The sequence below is a fragment of the Porites lutea genome, chromosome 12 (assembly GCF_958299795.1).
Source record: "Porites lutea chromosome 12, jaPorLute2.1, whole genome shotgun sequence".
Classification (NCBI taxonomy): Eukaryota; Metazoa; Cnidaria; class Anthozoa; order Scleractinia; family Poritidae; genus Porites; species Porites lutea.
The window spans coordinates 2,468,686-2,487,550 of record NC_133212.1 but is presented as its reverse complement, the minus strand read 5'-3'; the positions used below and the strand labels follow the sequence as shown (position 1 = coordinate 2,487,550).

Genomic DNA, 18,865 nt, shown 5'->3' with positions numbered 1-18,865 from the left:
GTAGATTTATAGTCTAGCATTTCGTAGGATAATAGACCTATTTCATAACGGCGGAAATACATAATAAATGTGCGCTTGGTGCCATGGCAACTATGGACGATTATGTCGGCAGTCATTTTATGTGAAATAGTCATATTGCATTGTTGCCTTTGAGAGTTAATTAGAATTCGCTTGTATTCTTTTTTGAATATATGTTATAGGCCTCCATTATTAAAGAGGTCTATTGCAAGTCAAGCCGGCCTATCGGTATATTCACGACTCGAATGTTTTTGGAAGGATCGAGAAAGTATATAAATATATTGCCCGTCGTGAAGTACAAATTTCCTTCCGTCTTGACATTTTTATATATGTCACGAAAATGCAATTCACGTGAAAAAAAAAAAGACCAAAAATTGTTAAGATAGCCGCAGGTTTCAACTGGACTACAGGGAGTGTCTTGGGGAAGGAATTTTCTGTTTTAAGGTTTGCTTGATTAAGTACCTTAGCTTAAGATGGGTAAAAAGCAATAAAAAGAAGTTAACCAATTCAGCGTTTTTTTTAATACCAAATTGGCCTTTCTTTCCACGACCGTCGAAAAAAGAAATTTGATCAACTGCGTGTACTCCTCGTTCGTAAATGTTGTAATCTTGTTAACTTAATTCCTTCCTAAACGCACTTGTCTATGTTTAACCCCCTGACAGTTTAGACGGGCCTTGTAGGTTCTTGTTCATGTTATTTTTAGAGAGTTCATTTTCTTTAAGTCAGAGGAAAGATTTTTGACATAATCCATGAGTGATACTAAAAATCAATGGCATTTAAATATCATTCCCTCTCCCCAGTTCCCCGCTTCACCAAAGGCCTGTTCACAGGCTAGGCTATAGGCGAAGGTCGTAAATCGCCCGAACATCACATTCGCCGTATCGCCAAAATATTTATCCAATGAAACTAAAATTTATATTTTCATTACTAGAACACCTAGGTAAGGGTAGTCTACAGAGTTTTTTGGGAATTTTTCAAAAATTTTATTTTTCCCACCTCTGGTAGATATTTACAGATATCCGCTCTTTAGCAACAAAGTATACAGGAATGGACACTGAACTGGAGTGACAAAAAAGTAAATACAAAGAATTGACTCGGTTGTTTTGAAATAAATTCAATGTTTCGGACAACACCGTTGACGGTTTTTTTCCTCGACTTGTCACGCGCTTATAACATGGTTCGAGTTACGGAGGGCAAAATTGTATAGAAATGATCTGAAGGGAAACAAAAATTACTTCGAGTTAGCGGGAGGTTCGAGTTACCGAGGATAAAATTACAGTAAATGTAAGAAGGAAATCCAGGGGAAATCTACCTTGGTTCGAGTTAGCGCGAGGTTCGAGTTAGCGAGAGGGTTCGAGTTATCGAAAGTCAACTGTATCTGACTGCCATGCATTATTACGTCCTTCGCGTATACCTGCCAACTTTTTCTGAGATATAAGCGTGAGATTTTTATCCTGGGAGTGCTGGGATTTTTGAAGACGACACGATCATTTCCGAAGATTCCCGAAGAAGTCCGAAGTCTTCCGAAGACGTCCGAAGTCTGCCGAAGGCGAAGTTTTCACTTGCTTTTCACTTCAAAAATCAGAGATCGCGAGGAAGGTATTGTCATTTGTTCATTTTACACATGGTTTTCGTTCCTTACATGCGTCTGAGTTAACATATTTTTGGAAATTGTGTCAAGCAAGACGGTAACAACTCACATTTTTCAATCAGGCGTGAGAAATTGGCCCGCAAGCGTGAGCCGGCGTGAGATCGAAGTTTTCAACCCGCAGGCGTGAGACTCACGCCTAAGGCGTGAGGGTTGGCAGGTATATTCGCGTCGCTTGTCGTACAGCTCGCTGGGTCACAGAGAAATCAAATCAAATCCCGAATCCCGAAAATATCCTTCCAGACCCTGTAATATGCATACAACAGAGCATAATAATGTAAAATGTCAAACGAGAGGAGACACGCTGTAGAAGTTTTAATGCTCCGACTGTTTACATTGTTTGCCTCATTAACATATATTTTACAATTATTCGCCGAAGGCGAAGTTAATAATGTTGAATAATCCCCGAGACGAAGTCGAGGGGATTATTCAACAATATTAACTGAGCCTGAGGTGAATAATTGTTTTAGTATATTTACACGAAGTGATATTTTCTTGCCTTCAAAGTCGTCAGCACTTGGATATTCGTGTATCAGTTCAAAAAGGCTTTACTTTGAAACTTTGGCAAAACACCCAGTTCACGACAGCGATTTTGTTTTGCTTTATATTCACCGCCTAGCGCGGTGAATATAACGTCATAGTCCGAGATAGCTAACCAATCAGATTGCTTGAATTACCAAGATCACTGAGTGTGTATATACTAATTATCATTATCTGACAGCGGATCTAATAGGGTAAAATACCTGAATATTGAAAGAGCATAGCAGTTTTTGATCACTGATAATTCCTTCACTATTGCTTGCAAAAAGCTGAAAATTGCACAAATTGCTCAAGTTAATCAGCTCTTTCTCATTTTGAATTAGGTTCGTATATACGGCCACGGCTTCTATGCTAGTGAGGAAAAATGTAAACGATGACGTCAGCAAGGCTTTGGACATACGACCCATACATTAAATTCTCAGTGAAATTCGAATTCAGAGCAAAGTTGTTCAACTTTCATTCTTTCCGGGTTGCTGCCAAGTTATTTTTTCTCCACGAATTATTAGAACTCTCTTAGGGAATTGTTTTTAAAACGTTCGACTGAAAATAGAACAATGAAAGCATCGAAATAAGCACAGGTAGCCCAAGCTCGAAATACAGTCGAACCTGTGTATAACCGCCACCCTCGGGACTTGAAGAACTGGCCGCTTAATACAGGATCACCGGGCGTGGTCTCATGTCAATTTTACTGGCGTATCATACAAAAACGCTATATGCAAGGAAACAATAAGACAATCAAAAACAAAGTTCCTTGCCAACTTTACGGTGTAATATACGTCATAACATTGTGTAAAAGTACTGTGCAATAAATTTTCCTCTGCTCTTCTGCTACGGTATACAGTACTGTATTTCTATGACTTAACAGTTCACAACAAAATACATCTCAGTTCGTCATAAAATACCGCATAAAATGGCATATGGCTTAGTCTCCGTTCAAAGGTGGCTACTTAATACAGACATCCTCGTCCTCTCTTAATACAGGTGAAAATAACAAAGAAAGACAAGCATGGGACTGCTACAGGGTGGCCGCGGCCACTTAATAAAGGCGGCCGCCTAATACAGGTAACAAATACAGCGTTTGTATGTCGAAAAATCGGGACTTTGAAAACTGGCCGCTTAACAGGGGGTGGCCACCCATAACAGGGCCTTGTATACAGGTTCGACTGTACGACCATGGGTACTGTTGGACCGAATTTACAGCCGTTTTTCTGCGGTGAATCCGTCGGGCCGTTTCGCTGGAGACCCCAACCTTGGTATTAGAGAAAACCGTTTACAGTACAACCCACAAAAAGGTCATAAATCGGCCCATGGACCACACAGGAGTGCCGTAACACATTTTATGTAAGGTAAGTTTTCTTTTGTTGAAATCATTTCATTTTCGTAGGCTACAGAAACGATAGGGTTTTTCCCCATACAAATCCTTATATTTCGAATGTTACGCAACAATAATTATGCTCATATTTCGAGCCTGGAACACCTGTGAAATAAGTGAGCTCTATGCTGCAAAGCAATTAAGAAATGAAAAATGAATTAAACGTTTTCTTACCTTATGAATAACGTGCGTTCCTGATTGTACGGTAGGTATGATCTTCCCGCGTTTTTCAAATGTTGCGTAGGACTCTCTTGGACACCTTTCCATCAGGACAAACACTTGCTGTTTGTTTCAACTTTGTATTTATATCATTCACGTAATTCAATCAAAGATGACAACCTGATTTGGGGGTATCCATTCTAGTCTCAGACAACCCAGCAGTAATTTGGGGTATCCATTGTATACATAATATTCGCATGTAAACTGTCTCTTACAGTGAAAACAAATTGACAATAGTATCAAAGGACAGCTTAGTCCCTATGCCAGTTCGCGCTATCCGAGTAAGGAGCGAAGCTTGGAACCGAGCGCGATATTCAGCAATATTCGGCAAATCTTCCTGACAATCTTGACAGGTGACGTCACACCCGAAATCGCCGAGAATGACTGGGAACGACACTGTGTGTAAGAGTGGTGATCATTTAAAGGGTGATGATAGATTTGGACCAATGAGAAAGCGAAATTTGCATTTCATTTGGTTGCATCAGAAGACTCGAAGAAAAGAGACTTTACAGTTATTGCTAAGTTTATAATAAAGAGTATATGAAGTAACCTGCCAGCATAAAGTGCGAGAGTAAAAATTTTATTTTATTTGTTCAAAAAAAGAAATGAAGACGAAAATAGCCATGAGCAAACCGCTAAAGTTTTGTTCAAATAAATTTATTTCTCTTGAGTGCCAGTATGGTCTTCAAAACCGTGTATCGAAATACCTTCACCGCCTAGTTTCCTCGGCCTAACCCAAAATAGTGAGTTCAAATACTGGGAGTACAACATATGTAGAAGATTGTCATAAAAAATGTTTAATGTAAACAGTGCTATATTCATGACATATTTTCGTACATAGTACAAAACGCCCTTGTTTTCTTTCTTTAAATAGTAACTGGGCATTGAAGACTTTTTTAAAAAGTCTTTAAATATTTTATCTATATAGATGCATCGCCTTCTTAAAATGATACCCCAGAAATCACGATTTTATCAAACGTTATTTTAATAACCCTTCTAATGTGTAAATGTACGCCATTAATTCAGTTTTGCTAAGCGTTAATTAATTATAAATCCTGCTTCCTTGGTAAACTTTGTGGGCATCATTTAACAAGCGAACATTATATAAATGAATAAATATTTCATACATAAAAGTTTCGCCTCTTTGACATGATTCTTTGCATGTTAAAAGCTCATAAGTCTAAGGTTTTTATACTCGCTTGAGTTTCGCCCCTTCGGCTCCGCTTAGAACATGTAGCGAAATACGTGGTTGCGTGGTAGCATTTGCTAAAATTTGCCTTTACATGAGCGAATTTCATTGCCTATATCTTAAAAGAACATTAAAAATAAGGAATATTTTCTATAAATAGTTTAAATTTACGAAATGTTACTATGAATAGTTCATGTGTCTTTCACATGTTCTTAGCTTGAACTTGATGGGTCCAGCCCACACTGTTATTACTCAGTCACTTTTTCTCCCCAGTTTTAGCCACGTACAGATTAGTGTAACAAGAACTCTCCGACCTCCATAATCACCATCAACATGCTTTGAAAAAGTTTTTGCCGGCTGTTTTGCAGAGGCCCTGCCCCAACTTGTAACAAATGGCGAGCTGAAAAACTTTTTTCCAAGTTATCACCAATGATACGCAGCTGCGAAGCGATCTGCTCACATTTTAGGCTCAAGTCTTGGTCAACACGCTGTTTCTTCGCTTTTGTTTCACCTAGCGTTTCCTGGTTGATCATGTTTTCTTTTATCTCTGTTTAAAAAGAAATAAAAAAAATGCATAGAAGTTAATTAAATAATCTAAGAATTCCATTTGACCATCAACCTAGAAAGAACGTTTAGAGCTTTTTAACAATTCTTTTGTAGACCTTGTAGCGTCCACAATTATTTTTTAGTTGAAATTGCCCTACTAAATCTAGCAAAAAATAATACGGCACCTCAAGAGCCATAACTCTTGGGTACATAAACATGATACGGTCTCAGCTGGGGGCATTTATGGTAAACAGTAAATATCTTGGCTCTTTTTACGGCTAACGGTTAATTTCTCTCTGTTACGTTTAACAGAAATTTGTAGAAGAGAAAAAGTTTCCATCGGTTCAAGCCTCTAACGACCTTTCCGGGGTAGAAAAAAAGGCTGAAAATGGGGTCCATAAAAACTCGTAAAAAGCAATATTGACAATCAACATGACAAATTGTGGCAATTAGAACGATAAGCTGTTTCTTTTTTTAAGGCTAACGGTTAAAAAACGACCATTTTTTACACCTAACGACTAAGGTTTATAGCTGTTTGACGGCTAACGGCACAAACTAACATAATACTTGAAAAGACTCATAAAAAATGAACACACTCTTTACCTCAGTTTTTTTAGTGCACGCGGTTCTGTCCGTTAGGTCCTTCGCTCGCTGCCTGATCTGAGAAAAACTAAATTGAAGGCTTCATATTTATATCCAAAAAATCAATCCAAGGTCAAAAACATCAAACGTAAATTCTACATAATTTTGTAAGGATTTCCCGTTAACGTGATTTTTTTACGTCATACTGTTTATTTTCCGGGTTACAACATCCGCAGCTTAATGAGGACAAGAGATCACTGGCAACGATTAGCTAGACAAACAAATGACCCGCCTATTCAGTCAGGCTATCGAAATTTTAAACGTGAAGTCAAACATGAAGTCAAACGTGAAGTCAAATTTTTGATTCCGCGCTATCTTTTGATAATCATATTTCTACTACAATGCCGTCTTGCATGTCGAAACTATCTCAAATAAGCTGCATTAGATTCGTTTTTAATAACGGGTTGCTTGAAACGATAATAAACGCGCTTGTTTTCAGTAAAATCTATTACTGTTCTTCTGTATGGTCATCCACCTCAGCCTGTAATGTTCGTAAACTACAATACGTTCAAAACTTTGCCGCGCGAATAATTTGCAACGTAAAGAAGTATGACCATATCTCTCACGTATTACGAAGTCTACGTTGGCTCCCTGTAAAATCTCAACTGTATCGTTGAGATGCTACTTAACATTTAAATGTATGACGGGTCAAGCGCCTGAATACTTAACATCTATGTTTTTTAGAAGAGGCAGCGTATCTGGACGTTAAACTCATTGCCAATAGATGAGCTTGGGAACCGGTGCCTTAAAGGTTGGACGGGAGCCTGAACGCCTCAGGCATAGCAAGGAGGTATCCATGGCAACCCTGCGAGCGGGAACCACCCCTGCATGCAGCCGCCAACTGACACCGTCACTCTGAAAGAATTCACTGGAAAATACTCACCTGACCTAATACTTACCAATGCACACAAGGGGAGGGACGGGCTGGAAGCCAGAATCCGTAAAGATTCGCTAAGCAACAGATCCGCAAAGATCAGCTCAAAAATGCCAGCGTGAGATGCAACGTAAGTCACAAGATAAGTAAAAGGCCCCTGCGGTCACCCCTCAGATCACGTATCACGTACGCTTGAGGAGGAGACCGCCGACCGCATTGGCTTGCAATTTGACTTTGCCTAAATTACATTTAGCCACATTATAACCAGGAACTTTCAATGGCTAAAAATTCCTCTTTTTAAAACTGCAACACTGATTTCATGACTTTCAGCAGTATAATACCGTCGGCTGCATCTAAGTGTGGACACGACACAAAAAAACATGTTCTAATAGGGTTCCAGACGTGACGATTTTTGCCGCCAAACATTTGAAGTTTGACAGCCGTTAAAGCAAACTGTTGTGCCAAAGCTAAGTTGTTTATATGTTTTTGATCAGCGCGTTCCGCTCATATTTCATTTTTCTCAACTTTCAGGCATATTTCTCGCTCAGAATCAGTACACTTGCCTCCAGAAAGTAATTTAACGTCTAATAATTCTTGCAAAGAATATTTTGTTGAGCGAAAACGAATCAAGGCGACAACAGCCGCCTGCTCTAAACTTCGAATGTTTGGCGGGCAAAACAGGTCATGTTTACACCCAATTAGGACATGTTTATTACGTACGTACGTGTACACGCTTAGATGCAACCGACGGTATTATTAGTTCACGAAATATAAATAGAACACAGACATCAAAAACGCTTTCGTGTATTCACGTATATTTTTAATAAGAAATACAACAAAACGTTTTGTAATATGTACGATAAAATTTTACAGCCATTATAGTACTGTTTACTTTAAATATTCCCGCTGACAATATTACCAGAATATTTTCAGATTTGGATTTATTTATTAACTTGGTAGAAAACTGGCAAACATGTCTGAGAAAGTGAAAATGTTTATAAAACTTTACAGCTATAAAACACAACTTTTCTTTAACCAAATTGTGCCTCTATACGAATGACGTTCACCAATACCAAGATTATGTATGCGAAATGGTAACATCTTAGTTCTTACTTAGGCGCGGGTCAAACGCCGTACTTCACATGAACCAAACTCATTCAATTTGTCCTACGACGGTGAGAAAAAAGAGCGGTTCTGCATTTTTTACGAAATTCGTTTGGCTGAATGAAGTAGGGCCGACTAACCCAAAGGTTTTATTGTTGCCTAGCAACATGGGAATGCATTTCAAAAAGCGCTAAAGTATTTTCGGCTAGGAGCCGCTGCCTGTAAATCGAAAACTGCGCAAGAACACAAACCTGACCGATTAGTATTACTATAAAAAACGGCTCTCTGTTTTCACGTAAGTCATACGAACGTCGCTCTCATAAATACATCAGAATAGGATGAAACTCCGCTTATACGTTTTAAAGGCTAATTTTTGTTCACGTATGCTATAAAACCGTCGGTCCAAAACGTCATAAAAATGGGATAAAACTCGGTGTGCTAATATTTACAAGTTACAGTGAAGTTATCACATTTGCGTGAATAATGGATGTTTGAGGAGGTCCCTGGCAGACGGTCGTTCATCTTGTTTACCCTCGAAACATCTGAGCAACACGTCTCGAAGCGCTGGGTTGATATTTTCGGGAATTTCGGGCGGGCTTTCAGCGCAAGCAATCTAAGAAGGAACGAAAAAAAAAATAGTTCAGGAGAAACAAGACACCAGTATTAAAGCTATCACAACAAGAATCGAATGTTGCCCATTTTAAAGGGGCTGTGTCACGGCAGTCCAGTTCATTTTGTTTAATTTCGCCAATTACTCGCCCTCAATCGCCATGGAACTTAAATTAAGCAAAGAAATTACATGTAAATGACAAAATCAGAGATCCAAGACAAACAAATGTCTCCTGAGCATTATTTTTGAAGTTGCAAGTAGCAGGGATCAACTTTGAAAAACTGTTAGGCCGAACTGTTTTCAAAAACCCTAATTTCAATCCATTTCAATCTTCTTCAGTTTTGCCCTTCCGTGGCATCTGTTGTTTCTGTTAGGTTATTTAAACCTTCCTTTAAAGTTTTAAGCGGTTATTTTTATGTTTCTCTTAATTTAACGGGCATTTTGTAATTTCCTAATTTGGCTGAATTTCGTGACACAGCTCCTTTAAGTTGCGTAGAGGCTGGGTTGGTATTGTGCAAAACTGCATTGTGGGAAAACTGTTGGACTGTTTTGAGGGCGAACGTCGACCAAGTTTCCACTCCGGAATCTATAAGAGGAATGAGGACAGGCTTTCAGCGCAAAGATTTTTGGGATCGTTCGGGTGGACAAGGGTTACTTATAATTGGTTAATGGTTGCCTTGGATACCATCGGCCAATCAGAACTAACGCTTGTCCACCCGAGCGCTCCCAGGAGTCCCAGGGGTACAGAACCTACCTTAAAAATAAGCGCCAAATGATTGGAGTGTTCGTGAGCGTTCCAGGGTGGTCTTCCAGTCGCCATTTCAATGATAACACATCCTACACTCCAAACATCACAACTTCGACCATAACTCTCTCCACGCAGTACCTGCAAAAGTCATAGAAGCTCAAGTCAACATACTAATGTTCAAATTCTGCTTATCAGATTCACGTATTTCGTATGACATTAGTTAGGGGAGATACTAGTGGGTTTACTTCTCGATTTTTGGAGATCGGATGAAACACTCTTCTTCGCGTTTGATATGTCAAGAAATAAATAATTCAACACCGCGTCAACCTTTCCTTTGTTTCGAAAAGGTTATATGACCCTAAGACCTTTCAGCACGTCGCGAAACACTTGTTTAACTATAGAAGGAAGAAAGGAGTCGAGTGCTCAGGTTCAGATTTAAACTTCGTCTGCTGAAACAAGTAGTAACATACTCAGCACGCACGCACGCACGCAACCAAAACAAAGTAATAAATAAATAAATAAATAAATAAATAAATAAATAAATAAATAAATAAATAAATGAAATAACAAACCTCAGGAGCCATGAATGCAACCGTCCCAAGCAACTGTCCCTGAAATTCACCTGCGCCAGTAATCTGTGTGGCCAGCCGTGCTGCCGCACCAAAATCAGCTATCCTTATGTTTTGACCGGTAGAATCAACTAAGATATTTGCTCCTGCAGAAATAAAGACAACGTTATGTACCTAATTAATAACGTAAGTTGTAGTCTTTCAGACAAAAAAGACTACAACACTTTCGCATGTTAACAACTGCATCGGTGTTCTACCCACCTTTAATGTCTCTGTGGATCACTTGATTCTGATGCAGATAAGCCACGCCTTGCAGAATCTGATGAGTGTAACTGATTACAATCTTTTCGTCAAATGCTCCATATTTACTCAGTAAGTTTGTAATGGAACCACCTGAGGAGAAACGGTAGAGCAGTGCACAACATCTTACAACGATCGTCGCTCACTTTCACGTAAATGTTAATACAACACTTAAATTTTTTTTTAGTGGCTCAGGTTCCACTGCCTGTTGTCTTTCACTTTCTCTGATACAAAATAGAACACTCGGGTGTAAAATTACAAGTTTTAAGCGCAGAAAAAATAGTATGCGGCGCACATCATTTCATGAGCGTTACAGTAAAAACCCGCGAGTAAGAACCTACATTTTCTGGAGTTAGCCTAAGCAGGTTCTCATTTAAACAGTAGTTAACACAATTTTAGGCTACTTAGGTTCTTAAATAGGTTCTTATTTCTGTAAAAAAAATTAAAATAAAACAAGCCACAAAACAAGATGGTAATCTGCGTATTTTCAGTTTCAAAATGCAATATAACAATATTAACCTCTTGCACTTTATTTTTTTATTACATCAATAAATTAGTGCTTTTATTTGCACAGCAATGCCAAGCTCCTAATTCTCCAAACAGGATTCTTGCACAGCTTTGCAGCTGCATTTCACTAATATGACTTTAAAAAATAAGAACCTGTCTTTCATTTTCTAGGCTAAACAGGCTCTTGTTTATATGGGGTATAAATGGCTAATTTTAGGCTAACAGGTTCTTAATTTTCAGGTCCTTACTTGCGGGTTTTTACTGTATTAGGCAAAAATCGACACCGTCACCTTTCAGGACGTATTAGATTACTTTAGCCACTGAAAAACGGAGATTATATTGAGAGGAAGTGCATGATCCACGCTAGCCACCACAAGTCTTACCTGGCATCCACTCGAGAAAGATGTTGAAGTGCGCAGCGTGCTTTGTGGCGCCCAAACATTTGATGAGATGAGGGTGTTGTAACCTTCCCAGCAGAGAGATTTCATCTTCGATGGCCTGTGTCACTTTGTCTTGCTCTTCTTTCGAATTACGGCAGAAAGACACCTGCAGGACGACATTATCAAGACTTAATGAGGAAACTGTAACTGTTTACTAAGGGTCGAGGTAGTAGCGGACACTTCAGACAGCACCCTTCGGTTTGTAGAATTCTCCACGAACTTTTCAACGACCAACTCAAGATTGCAACTCTACTCACAATAACTCTTATCTTGTTAACGGTAAACTTTAGTGGCACTATCTGTTAATAGCAAATAACTTTACCCATACCACGGATAGAATAGATCCATGTGGCACGAGCCGAATATTTGTGATTTCTTGTATTCACCTGTTTAACAGCCATGAGTGATCCATTCATCAGATCTCTGACAGCATAACAAGATGAGTAGGCGCCAGTTCCTAGCAGTTCACCTTTCTTCCAATGCACTTCTTCTAGATACAGATGCTTAGAGTTTACTGCCTTATCCAAGGACTGCAAAGACAATGAAAATAAAAACTCACTTTCAAAATACTTGTCGCTTTTCCGATTTCTTTCACCAATCCTCCCACTTGGCAGATTTTCACACTGTTTAGAGATCCCGCATATTTCCCTTTTTTATTACTGCACGATCTGATTGTTGTAGCTCCAAATACAATAAATCATGATAAGCCTCAATAGTTTACGTAACGGTTCCACATAGAAAAAGACGATTCTTTACAGTTACTGGATGAAGTTTGGAAGTTCCAAACTGCGATCTAACTAATCATGTCTAACCAAATTTTAACCCATACAAAGTATGTCGTAGAAGAAACTGGTAATAACAACGAAACATACCTCGGGTTGTGTGAAAACAATAATCATCTCATCTCCAGCGTCTAAGCTTTCTATCCTTGAAAGGCCAGTATAATGCGAGGAGACTGCCATAGCCTTTGCAACAGCTTCCGCCTCTTCCTGCTCAATAATCTCTTGACATTTCTTTCCGACAGCCAGTTTCACGGGTGGCATCCGTGGTGAGTCCTCGATCGATCGGGACCAATCCAGATTAAGCTCTTTACTCGGAGAAAGACTTGGCGAAAATACCAATGAATGTGGCCTTTCTAAGGTAAGAAGTTCTGACTCAGAGACGTTGTCTGTTTCGTCGTCAGATGTCACTGATGACAGGCTCCCTATTGCAGAGTCACGATTGCTAACGGTTGACGACGCCGCATCTTGGCTAACCTGAGATTCAATGCCATTATTTTCGTGGCTACTGACAAAAGCTGTACTAAGTCTAGGTACAGCAAACATGTGGCGTTGAAGGACACTACGTTGTGCCGGTTTGAGCTTTAAAACAAGTTTTCTTATGTGGCTAGAAGCAGACGTAGAAGACGAAGCTAGAAAGGCACAAAATGTTAGCACGGCAACTGCTAGCTTGCTTACTTTGCTGTGCGAACAATTCACAGCTTGCATAGCAAACTTTAAAGCAGACATAAGCCGGGTCAAATTGTCATGATAAATGTCCACCACGTCCTGGCTAGCATTTGACATTCTGTCATGAACAAGAACCCCCGCGCTGTCCAATCGATCAGATAGGCTGTCCTCTGAGAGTTCAAACTCAGTGATATACTCATCCATTAATTTGCGCAAAAACAGAAGGCGCCCCAGCCACCACGGCCACGTGGTGTACTCAGGAGCAGTTCTTAGAATACAAGATAAAATGAAGCATAGTCCTCCTAATGGCTGACACTCGTGTTCTTCACCAAGCATTTTGCCAAGCGCCAGGTCTCCAGACACATCCTTGCAGAGTTCCAAAAGAACTTTTATGGACAGAGCACTAAAACGCCTGTAGAATAAAGATAAAAATACATCCAGTGACCTAATGGTCATCTATAATACTCTAGGGAAAGAAAAATATAAAGAAGAACGTGGACGCTTGTGCGAGTCAACACAAATGAATCAATATCCAACCGAACAGTAAAAAGGAATGTTCAGCCTCTAACCCCTACGATTAACTGGCATATTTTCTCCGCTGCTCTCCTTTATCACTTATCTCACTATAATATTCTCTTCACGGACCTTTTTATTTCCCCTTTTAGTAAAGAATACTTTGACAGAAAATACTGTGAAGGTGCTAAGCTTGCGTTTGTAGATAACCAGGTAATACTAAAATACAAATCTTTACGGAAAACATATTTCTGAGTTGTTTTTAGTCGACTTGATTCGGACTTCGTAACAGTACGTGCCCCAAAAAACATGTAAAAAGATTGCGAACTTAAACGAGTTCTTTATGTACATTGCAATTTAACCCTGTAAGTCTCAATAGTGACCAACAGCAATTTTCTCCTAACGATATCCATACATTATCATGAGATGAGGTTATGAGAATTAATAAAATGATCACATAAGAGAAAATACTTTGATCCTTTATCAAATTCTCTTAACTTATTCTTAAAGGAAATGTATAGAGATCAGTTTGGAGAATTTGTAAGTGGATATTGGGGCTTAAAGGGTTAACACACCTATTGGAATCAGCACACTTTGCCAAGATGGCTTCCACAACACTAAACAAGCTCTTCTGAAGATGTTGTTTTTCTGCCTGAGTCGTGTATGATGCATGCATCACCAAGACACGCAAAGTCCGCTGTGAAAAAGACGAGAAATATACATGTACCTAATCTTTCTCAGTTTTCAAACAAAAATTTCCCCATTGAAGACTGTGTGCAAAGCTATTTAATCCTTTTTACTCCAAGACCACGCTATGGCAATAAAACCCTATGGTGTTCCCATTCAAATAAAACCTCTTTGGGAGAACTTTTGCGTAGTGCTTTTTACATCTTGTGATCGTTCAAAAAAACGTTTGATCTGTTTTGCGAATTACTTCCTTGTCCAATATGTGTGAAAGGATCAAAAAAGCTAACGCTTATTTAACATCTCAAGATTACAGTCGAAACTCTCCACAATGGCCCCAAATTGGGATCAGAATTTAGTGGCTGTTACTAGGAGATCAACTGTATGTTAATTTGATGCTCTTACCAAAGCAGCAAAATAAACTCTGTAAACAGGATCTCCACACATCATTGATAACAAAGAACAGCAAGCTTCAAATGCTGCACTGTTCTGGACATTGCTCCCCTCCAAGAACACGGTGCTAATGTCTTTACTCAGTCGACGAAGAGCTGTTTCTCTCACATTCCATTCTCGAGAGAAAAGACAGCTTACAACATTTTCTCCAAATGCCTACAATAAGAGAAATAGTGGTCAAATGAGAAACCTTTTATGGTTAATTTATTGTGGGGCTGAAGAGGGCCAAATTTTTAAAGTATTCCCTCCAAGAGCTGTCTTTCAAAGATCTTAAATCAATAAAAAGTATTAAAAGCTGGCACACAATAAGCCTTGCTCCCTCTTTTTTGAATTTTCACTTTCTGGATCTACCCTAGCCTATTTTTTTAAAGGGAATGTTGTCTTAGTCTAGCTACTAGAAGAATTGGTGCCGTGTCTGTGATTTTTAAGTCAACTTATTTTTGTCTATAATGGAACTGTCTCTAGTCAGAAACACTGAAGTGAAGGTAGCTTATAAATTTTCATCATCATCATCAATGCCTGCTGTTTTAGTAGGCACATAAGGCCGAGATATTCTCTCTCCCAGTTTCTCTCTCTTTACCTTCTGTTTTCACTGTGCAGCAGGCACTGCATCCAACTCATTGGAGATGCAGGCTGTTAACATAAAATGTTTTATACTGGCTTGATCTCCTTTCCTTTAGCTGCCATCCTGATACAATCATATGCAGTTACTTCAATTAATTTTTATTTAATTTCTACGTGATAATTTTATTTGAAATTTGTACCTCAATCCAGGGCTTAGCCAGCTCCACTTGTGAAGGTGGAATTGGATCAGAATAAGGCAGGGTGATTTCTTCTGGGCCCAAAGGTCCAGGGACACTTGGTAAATCAGATCGCAAACTATGACCAGACGATCTAAAACAAGATAGTCAAGGTTAAAAGATTGAAACTCTCCACCAAGTGTTTGATCTTTTAATGAAACACAGAGTGCCATGTTCATTATTACATTGATGATCACAAAAAGCAGTTTTGGAGCAAAAGATTTACCACTACTACTAATCTTTGAAAAGTCTTAAACTTGGACTCAGTTTACATGTAATATCCATTCTTGGGAAACTGCAGGGAAAAATTCATTGAGAATCAATGCTAATGAAGGGGTGACATAAAGACATAGTTTCATAAATTATACATTGTAACACTTAATTCAGATGAATAATACCTTTCAGTCCCATACACCCCTGAACACCAAATCTTTCGGCACAGAGGGCACAACAAGGCTTCCCGCTGTCTTTTACATTCTGCCGCCCCTATTGAAACAAACTCCCCAGAGTTAATTGACTATAACAGCCCTGGGATAAGTGGTTACTCTATTCAATGAAGTCTATTATATGATGGCAGACCTGTAACCATCCTTAATGACAACATTTTCTTTCTAGTCAAACAAGGGTTTTAAAAGAATTGGTGGAAATTATCAGGAAGTCAACTTTTGTATATTTGACAATTCTCAAAGTTATAAGGCTGTCTGTCAGATTCCAAGTTGCTGCATATATACAATAATTGGACTATTAGTAGGAGAGGAGGGAGACAACAAGGAAGTTCTTTATTTGCAGGCTGTATTTTCCTTTTGTTTCCTGTGAAAGAGGTAAAGGCAAAAGCGCACATGAGCCAAAGACCAAAATGGCCGGAGCTTATCCTGGTTTCCTCAGCATGAAGCATGTCTAGAAGTATTGCTACTCCCCTGGACGGGAAGCTAGTCCATCACAGGGTTACCCCCCAGTAGCATGTTGCTGGTACCCATTTATACACCTGGGTGAAGAGAGACAAGGTGGAGGCTTGAACCCCAGATGCCTCCACTTCCTGTGAAAGAAGCCAGGCGCTATGTTCATAGTAACCAGGGGAAATCCCTTAGTGACAGCCTTGTCACAAAAAGGTAAACCAAGGAGAAGAATTCTCAAAACTTACAAATTTCCATGCAGTGCTGATGAAGGCGATTATTACATCCATCCTCACAGCTCATTAAGCTTTCACCTTCCACCATTTCCAATAAGCATATTGGACACGTCTCCTCATCATCACGTGGATGTGATGACAAACCTTCCAGACTGGCTGTACCTGGAGCTGGGCATGGGACCTTTTCATGTCCTTTTGATCTGGAATTTTTCAAGTCACTCGCATCCTTTGTAAGGCGTGACTTGATGTGAGCATGGTACTTAGACAGAAGTTTCTCAACCTTGTGAAAAGTTTATTAAGCAAGAAACAATATTATTAGTCATTATTTTATGACCTACAAGGTTTCTCAGACCTAACAAATTCAGTTTTGATCTTGATCATAAAACCGATGAGACATCTGATTCTATGAAATCTCCATTGAGAATCTTCATACAGAAATGTACATGTATGTTCAAGACACTGGTTAAACTTTTATTGCTTTCTTTGTTTATGCGTGCTTATTAATTACATAATTAGTAACAAAAAAGAAATAATATTATTATAATGTTAATGATAAAATTAGACTACAACAATGTATTATTTAACAATACATTTTGATAGTTCAAATGCAGGTTACCTCAAAATTTTTCAATTTTAAGCTCCACAGAAGAGGGTCATTTTCCTTTAGTTGAAAGACCCTTAACATTACAAATAACAAATGGACACAGTGTGGTCTTGTGCACGTACAACTCTGAAAGAAAAGGACATCAGAATTATGCGTGGAAACTGACAGATTAGAAATTAATGGTTTTATAACTATTCCGGGTTGGTCATTTCGTGCTATTTGCCAATGCATAAACTATGTGAGAAGGGGTACAGGCCTTTGGCAAAATAAACAATAATTTCTGTTAGCATTTGGGTGGACAGCAATGACAGATTATCTGTGTAACTGTATCTATAAGCCATCTTCCACTGTCATTCGTGAGAAGGCAACTTGGTGTAAACTTAAATGGCCCTCTATGAATTTGTAAGGGGAAAACAAGAAAGACCTAGGGAAAATAAGCTAAAAATTTTAGGCTCTGCTGCACGTTAACCTATAAAATGGGAGAAGTATGGATGAGGAAGATGCATGCCATATAGAATTTCAAGTAATTTCTGCAGAGTATTTAGCAACACACTATGAAATGGGAGGAGCATGGCTAAGGAAAATGCATGCCATATAGTAACTAGTTCAAGTAATTTCTGCAGGGTATTTAGCAAGACCAGACAACTACTCTTAATATAGGGAATTCCCTTGACATGATGCTTCAATTAAAATTTCAACAAATGACACTTTCTTCCCTATCAGTTTACCTGTGGTCCAATCATAACACGGAATTTATGGTCTGGTGAATCTCCACCAATCAGAAAGGAGTTTGGTCCAGACTGTTGTAACAAGTACAGTCTAGTAGCACGCTTGGCTCTCTCTACTTTGCGCTTAAATTCATTGGATGCTTCATACACAGGAGAGGAGCTCCGTGGAAACAAGAAAGATCCAGAATTATTGGGAGAGTTTCCAGGGGTCCGTCTCCGTGTTGGAGGAGAAGGGGCTTTCACAGGCTGCAACACAAAAAGTTTCGAAAAAGTAATTTGCATGTAATGCAAGGAAGTTACTACTTTTATAGTTTCGCACCTGGTTGCTATGTAAATTTGTCCGATTTTTACCAAGAATACTAGGCTTAAAACCCTCCCACCCACGATGTAATTAAAATCAAGACGTTAATTCTCTTAGTTTAATACAGTAAATAATTATTACCATACAGACTGTACTTAATACAATTCTTTGTTGTGTTTAACTTTCAAATAAATGCCCCCCTCAAATAAGTGCAAAAACAAGAAAAATTAAATAAGTGCTGTGGCGCTTATTTGAGTAAATATAGTAGTTATGGAACCTGAAATATTTTGCTTCAGATGTATGGCCCACTTGCTTTTAATTAAGTGTAGAATCTGAGAGGAAAAATCTTGGACTATAACTTACAGAATGGACTTTGAACTTGACTTATGGTGATAGATACAGGTTAATATACATATAAAATCTAGAGCACAATACAAAATAAACTAACCATTGAAATGGGAGGGGCAGTATGGAGTCTGGCACTAGAACAAGCAGATCCTGGTGAAGGAGGACGGGCAACCTAACATTAAAGGATAAAACAGTCAATGACATACTGGTAATTAACCTTAATTTATTTGAAGACAGGCTTATTAAAACTTACAACTCAAAAATTGTTGAAATATGTTTGACCAAGTTCCAGGGGTGTTACTCTTGATTTCAAGTGATGGGGTAACCTTGTTTTTAGGAGAGCTCATCTTTCATTCCTCCCCACAAATGCCTGCTCCATTGAAGACAACATTCCTTTCCCAAGCTTAGCCAATCACATTGTACTTTCCAAATTCTGGAAAGTTGACCTTGACTGCAGGGTAATCTGATAATTACTCTATCTGCATGAAACACTGGGAAAGCTTTCTGACCTCTAATAAATATTAGATTCAG

General features: G+C 38.8%; 1 protein-coding gene across 1 annotated transcript; it reads right to left on the bottom strand.

Moving 5' to 3' along the window:
- Window positions 1-7,857: 7,857 nt before the first annotated feature.
- LOC140921185 (mitogen-activated protein kinase kinase kinase 1-like) lies at window positions 7,858-17,926 on the bottom strand. Its single transcript, XM_073371156.1, has 14 exons — window positions 17,686-17,926; window positions 16,970-17,083; window positions 16,366-16,633; window positions 15,623-15,710; window positions 15,189-15,318; window positions 14,377-14,580; window positions 13,863-13,984; window positions 12,199-13,186; window positions 11,713-11,856; window positions 11,270-11,432; window positions 10,341-10,472; window positions 10,083-10,225; window positions 9,517-9,648; window positions 7,858-8,765 (listed from the first exon to the last, which is right to left on the bottom strand). The coding sequence occupies exons 1-14, from the start codon at window positions 17,698-17,700 to the stop codon at window positions 8,619-8,621; spliced, it is 2,790 nt and encodes a 929-aa protein (XP_073227257.1). The 5' UTR covers window positions 17,701-17,926; the 3' UTR covers window positions 7,858-8,618.
- Window positions 17,927-18,865: the final 939 nt, after the last annotated feature.

Bases quoted from the DNA above. Each gene is read 5' to 3' on its own strand.
- LOC140921185 (XM_073371156.1), bottom strand. The intron at 11,857-12,198 runs GTATGTTTCGTT...TTGTCTTTGCAG, and splicing joins TTGTTTTCACACAACCCGAG to TCCTTGGATAAGGCAGTAAA. The intron at 9,649-10,082 runs GTTTGTTATTTC...TGACTTTTGCAG, and splicing joins TTGCATTCATGGCTCCTGAG to GTACTGCGTGGAGAGAGTTA.